The sequence below is a fragment of the Pipistrellus kuhlii genome, unplaced genomic scaffold (genome assembly GCF_014108245.1).
Source record: "Pipistrellus kuhlii isolate mPipKuh1 unplaced genomic scaffold, mPipKuh1.p scaffold_m20_p_12, whole genome shotgun sequence".
NCBI classification, from domain to species: Eukaryota; Metazoa; Chordata; class Mammalia; order Chiroptera; family Vespertilionidae; genus Pipistrellus; species Pipistrellus kuhlii.
Window position 1 is genome coordinate 5,502,818 of NW_023425427.1, and position 6,000 is coordinate 5,508,817.

Genomic DNA, 6,000 nt, shown 5'->3' on the forward strand with positions numbered 1-6,000 from the left:
GCAGTGGTTTCTTCATTGTGTTTTATCCCTTGCTGAACTTGAGGGCAAGAGCATCTTATATCTTAAGCATCTTTGATCTGCAGGGCCCAGCATCCATTGTGAACACTTACGGAATGAGAGAACAAACCTGGGCTGGCATGCATGCCTGCTGATTTCTGAGTCCATCTGTCTCTGGCTCTCGAGATCTAGCCAGCTACACATCTCTCTCCCACGGGGCTAAGCTACGCACAGGCCCTGCTTTGGCCAATCAGCTTGCCTGGCACTGTGGCCTGGTTTCAGTCCCTAGGTTCTCTCTTCATCAGGACTCTGGCACTGATGAGTTCTCTAATTTTATCTTGTTCTCGTCCTCAGATCTCTGGTGTGAACCTGGGACCCTGTCCAGAACCGGGAGTCCTCCCTCCCTTTCTCCAGGTTTCCTAGGCTTGAAACTCCTCCCCTCAATTCCAAGCCCCAAGGCTGAGGACCCTGACACCTGGAGTTCTTCCCCAATGGCTAACCTCTACTTACCTGGAAGTCTGCCCTGCCTGATTCTTAACTTCCCTCCATGTTACATGACTCCTTCCTGCTGGGACATCAAACCTGTGACCGTCTCTATGCATGTTCCAACTTCACAGCTGTTCCTGGACATCTCCCCCAGCCACGGCTCAGGGCTTAAGTCCCCGAGTCCTCAAGCGGCCTGTGGCAGATCCTGTCCCATCAGCAGGCCACGTGGGCCTAAGTCTGCAGACTCGACTACCCTAAATCACAGTTCTCACACACAAGAAAGCAAGTTAAATAGTCTTAGAAGCTGCAAATAAAGTCAAATGCCTTTATCCACTAAGCCAACTGCAACAGACACGTCTGGATGTCATTGGTGCTTCATCCCAGCCTCCACGGGGTCAAAAATGGGTTCAGGAACAAATAACCCATTCCTTCATTCACCCTTTCGTCTACCACTGACTGAAACCTGCTGCATGCCAAGCCCTGCAACATAAAATACAGTGCCTGCACTGAGGATGATGAGGATGATGGCGGTGATGGTGGTGATGGGGACGGGCATAGTGGTGACAGAGGAAGAGAGAGAGCATGGGATTTATTGCACACGTGTGCTATGCTACAATATTCTAATACCTACAAAACTGTGAGATAGTTATTATTAGCTTCACTTTGCAGAGGACAAAATAGGTTTAAAAGGCAAAGCAACTTGCTCAAGGTCACATGGCTAAGCAGCGGGGTATGGTGAGAGGCCGGGTCTGTCCGCCTACAAAGTACAAACTGTTCCACTGCGCAAAAGTCACACGGGAAGGGCCACGCAAATACAACTTGAATGAAAAAGCGAAAGAGAGAGGGTCCCAGGTCTCCGGGACTCACACGCTAGTGGAGGAGTCAGACATACAAACAAATATCTAGAAAGCGGGGGGTCAGGTGCTGAGCGCTGGGGACGAGAGCTGTAGGGGAGACAGAGGCAGGGGCCGCTAACGGACCTGGGGACTGACAGCCTCTGGGAGTGCCTGGGGAGCGGCGCCCAGCCCTGGCCCGGGCCGCCCACCCCCGCCCCCGGCCCCAGCCCCCGGCCCCAGCCCGCCTCACCTCCTTCCACTGGAGCTGACGGATGCTGATCTTCAGAGCGTCCAGCGAGGTCCTGGCCTTGGAGCTGTCCACGGTGATGGGCCGCACGGAGTAGTACTCGTCCGACCGGCGGCCCGAGCTCCGCTTGCAGCCTCGGCCCTTGCTCCGGGGCTTCCCGAGCGGCCCGAGGCCCCGCGCGGGCGCCGGCTTCGGCCTGGACCCGAGCGGCGTGGACGGCGGCCGCCGCCGGGGGAGACGGGCGTCGCCCTCCTCGGCCGCGCGGGGCTGCGCCCGGGCCCGGGCCGAGGCCCGCTCCTCCCTCGCCTTGCGCTCCGGCTCCCCGGACGCGCCGGGGTCCACGCGGACCGGCCCCGCCGCCTCCTCCTCCCATCCGGCCGCCGGCTCCCTCTCGGAGCCGCCCTGCTGCATGGCGCTCAGGGCCGGTGCCAGCGCCACTGCCACCGCCGCCGCCGCCGCCGCTCTGCCGCCGCCGCCGCCGCTGCCACGCGCTCCCCGCCCGAGCCCGTTGCCATGATCGCTCAGGCTCCAGTTGACAGGGGCAGTCGACGCCTGAGGACGGCGCGTGGGGAGGGACAATCGCCGCCGTCCAAGCCTCTGCGACCTCACAGGCGGCGGTACCACGTGACGAGTCCGGTCCCAGAGGCGGAAGCGGCCATCTTGGAAGAGGGCAGAGCGGGGAGTGGGGAGCTGGGGGCCGGGAGAGGGCGGAGCGGCGTCCGCTGACCTGCCTGCCCAGGGCGCAGGGCTCGGAGAGGCTGGAGGAGGTGACATGCAGGGTAGGAAAGTTTTTGGGCTCCAGTGCGGCTCCTGAGCCTGAGCCTGGGCCTGGGAGCAGAGACAAAGCTCCCCAACAAGAGGCCCCACCCCCGCTCACCCACGCCCTGGGACGACTGCCGGTCTGGAGGAGGAGACATTGCCTCTCCCATTGTGAGGAACTGCACCATCAGCCTGATGATGGGCATGACCAGTGCAGGCCCCGAGGGCGCAGCTTTCTGTGTGAAGAAACGCCTGCTGCTCCCGGGAGAGCCCCTGTCCAGAGAAGGGGAGCCCCCTTTCCTGGGGTCGGAGAGCGCCCTAAGAGATGGGGAAGCCATGAAGAAGCCCTACAGATTCCCTCTCAAGTTGAGGACATGAACCACTCTTTCTTATTATGTAGGGTTTGTGGTAAAATAAACAAAAAAGTTATCATTGGAACCATTTTTTTTAATTTTTATTTTTTAGCATAAGGACAGCCATCACCAACATCCATTTCCAGGACTTTTTCCTCTTAAATTGAGGAACATCTGCGTGGGCCAGAAGCCTGCATGTCACATTAGCTCCTCTGCTGGTTTTAAGGCAGCCACCGTCCAAAACCATTGCCCTCCATAGTGCACTCCAGGGCCTCTGGAGAACCTTGGCGCTGTCCATGGTACCGAAGAGAAGCTCTCACAGCACCCCAATCTCTCTCCTCCAACCTGCCCCCCCCCCCCAAATCCTATCTCCTAGTATTTCAGCAAGGGGCGCCACCTTCATTCAGTCACCCATCTCTGAAAGTTGCAAAGTTTTAACTCATCCTCTCCCCAGCCTTCCAAACATCAGTCCATTTCCAAGGCTTATAGATTTTCACATGAAAACGTCTTTTGTATCTTTCCTCTCTTGTGTGTTCTTATAATTATTGTCCCAATGTAAGTGTTTAGCCTGGGTCACTGTACCAGATTCCTCATGGGTCTCCCAGACTCCACATCCCTTATTCATTCTCCTCGCCACAGCCAGGCCAGCCACCCTCCTGCTTAGGAACCTCCCCTATCTCATTACCTATCAGCCCGATGATGGACATGACAGTTAATTTCCTAGCCCTTCCTGGTTGCCACGCTCTGAAATCACCCTTCTCTCCTGCCTCCATCCCTTTGGGCACTCCCCAGACTTCCTCTCCCTTTGTGTCTCTGCCTGGGAAACTCCTATGTCAGACCCCACTCAGATGTCTCCTTGACCAAGCTTCCCTCAGTCCCCAAAGGCAGAAATAGTTACTGTCTCTACCCTTCTACTGACATGCACCATAACCTCCCACCATGGTCTGCCTCCTGAAATCATCTTAGCCTCCTTCGTTAGTCTGGAAAGGAATACGTCATAGCCTCATTTCCAGGGTCTAGAACAAAGGTTGACTCATAAAGTAGTATGAATTCACCACGTAGTAAGTTGTCTTCCACTTTATTTATCAAACCTACATAGGCCATTTCTTTTTTTTCTTCTTTTTTTCTTCTTTTTTTTTCTTTTTTTTCTTTTTTACAGAGAGGAAGGGAGAGGGATAGAAAGTTAGAAACATTGATGAGAGTGAAACATCGATCAGCTGATTCCTGCACATCACCCACTGGGGATCTGCCCACAACCAAGGTACGTGCCCTTGACCGGAATAGAACCTGGACAGAATTTTTAAAACATTTTTAAAACATTTGTGTATAGTATTTTGGAAGTAGTCCTAGTCCCTAACTCTCACCTGCTCTTGCTCCTCAGCAGCCATAACTGAAGCTTCTCTTTGGGGAATCACATATGGGGTTGAGTTTTCCACTAACATATATTAGAGCTTCCTGATAACACCTGACATTGAGCTCAAATAGGCCTTGCTTCCTGTTCTTCCTTCCTCCAAGGCTTGTGTTTCAAACAGTCCAACCTGTCCCCCCTCCCCCTCCCCCTTCCCCAAGAGGCTTATGATTATCATCATCTTAAATCTATGTGCACTGAGCCTTTTCCTCACCTTCCCCTCATCCCAGAGCCACCATTAGCCCTAGGATCCTTTGAACCAATCAGCAAAGGTGACCACTTTGGGCAGAGAAAGCCTTGATGGGCAGGACACAAGTTGAATATCTACTCTTGTGAGGCCTTGTGGCTCACTTGTATGATTCTATATGGCAGCCCTGCCCACAGCCTCCGGAGTGACCACCTCGCCTACCTTCTATCTTCCTGAATCTTACCCCATCAGTTTATATTCTATCTCCTATGGGAATTCTTATCTAGCATCCTAATCCACAGTAAACTTTTCATTCCTTGAAGCCCTAGTTTTTATTTTATTTTAAAAAATATATTTTATTGATTTTTTTACAGAGAGGAAGGGAGAGGGATAGAGTTAGAAACATCGATGAGAAACATCAATCAGCTGCCTCCTGCACACCCCCTACTGGGGATATGCCTGCAACCAAGGTACATGCCCTTGACTGGAATCGAACCTGGGACCTTTCAGTCTGCAGGCTGATGCTCTAGCCAAACCACTTAGGGTGAAGCCCTAGTTTTTAACTCTTTGCTTTATTTGGCACTTAATTGTGTCCTGCCTTATGACCCATCTTGTATCATTATTTCATTTGAAAAGGTCTGATTTAGATTGAGGGATCAGAGGGATCTCTATAGATGTGTTATCTATACTGAATGCTGAAGAAGTGGGCAAAGACCTATCGAGAGAGTGTCCAAGGCAGAGGAAAGGGCGAGTGCCACAGCCCTAAGGCAGAAGATGCATTAGAGATAAGGCCAACACGAATATCTTTACATGAAATGGCCTATGGCCCAAACGGGTTTGGCTCAGTGGATAGAAGGTCAGCCTGTGGACTGAAAGTCATTTATTATCAGTGAGAAACCTCTCTGTCCTGGGAACTGTATAAAGCAATGAACTGCATACATTGTGTCATTACCTTCCCAACAGCCCAGGATAAGCCCCATTATTAACCATACTTTACAGATGGTGACGGAAATTGTTACTCAGGGAAGTCACTTGCCCAAGTCACATAGCTAGTAAGGGCAAAGACAGGATTCAAACTCAGGGTGATCTGACACTAGCACCTGACTCCCAACACTCACACCAACTCCCACACCAAGACTTTGTTTATAAAACCTACAACCTATGTTTAAATATAACTGAGTGTATATTTATACATAAACAAACTAATCCTCAGCTATGTGGAAAATTACATACAGAAAAAAACATTGGATTCAAATATGCCAGGATCAGTGGTTGAACCCTGATCTATGAACCAGGAAATCACGGCATATGCCTGGGTTGCAGGCTCTATCCCAGTGTGGGGCGTGCAGGATGCAGCCAATTAATGATTCTTTCTCATCATTGATGGTTCTATCTCTCTCTCCCTTCCTCTCTGAAATCAATAAAAAATTGAAAAAAATGTTCATCAATTGTTGTTCTATCACGTTTATAGCAAGTTATATCCAGGGAAAGAAACATTCAGGGAAGAGGGGTGTGGGCAGCTTTTTTTACTCCAGCTGGGTTTTTCTGCCATGTTATAACCAAAGGCTGCCACCAGGTGGCGCCTTGGGTCCGGTTTTGGAAGAGGCTGAAGGAGGATGAGGTACAGAGAAGTTCCCATCAAGCATCTGAATAAAATGGAACAACTCCCACCCGGTTTTATGTGCAAACATATATTTTTTTATTTTTATTGATTTTTTTACATAGAG

At 51.5% G+C, this 6,000-nt stretch overlaps 1 protein-coding gene across 3 annotated transcripts in view; it reads right to left on the reverse strand.

The window, feature by feature from the left end:
• Window positions 1-2,259, reverse strand: part of TTLL11 (tubulin tyrosine ligase like 11) — a 173,742-nt gene extending 171,483 nt beyond the window's left edge. For 2 of the 3 annotated variants that reach the window (XM_036432896.2, XM_036432898.2), the window contains exon 1: window positions 1,570-2,257. In XM_036432896.2, the coding sequence (XP_036288789.1) occupies window positions 1,570-1,977 (408 nt within the window). In that variant the 5' untranslated portion in view covers window positions 1,978-2,257. Of the gene's footprint in view, window positions 1-1,569 lie in introns of all 3 variants that reach the window. The other variant, XM_036432895.2, reaches the window with a different exon arrangement.
• Between the last annotated feature and the right edge of the window lie 3,741 nt (window positions 2,260-6,000).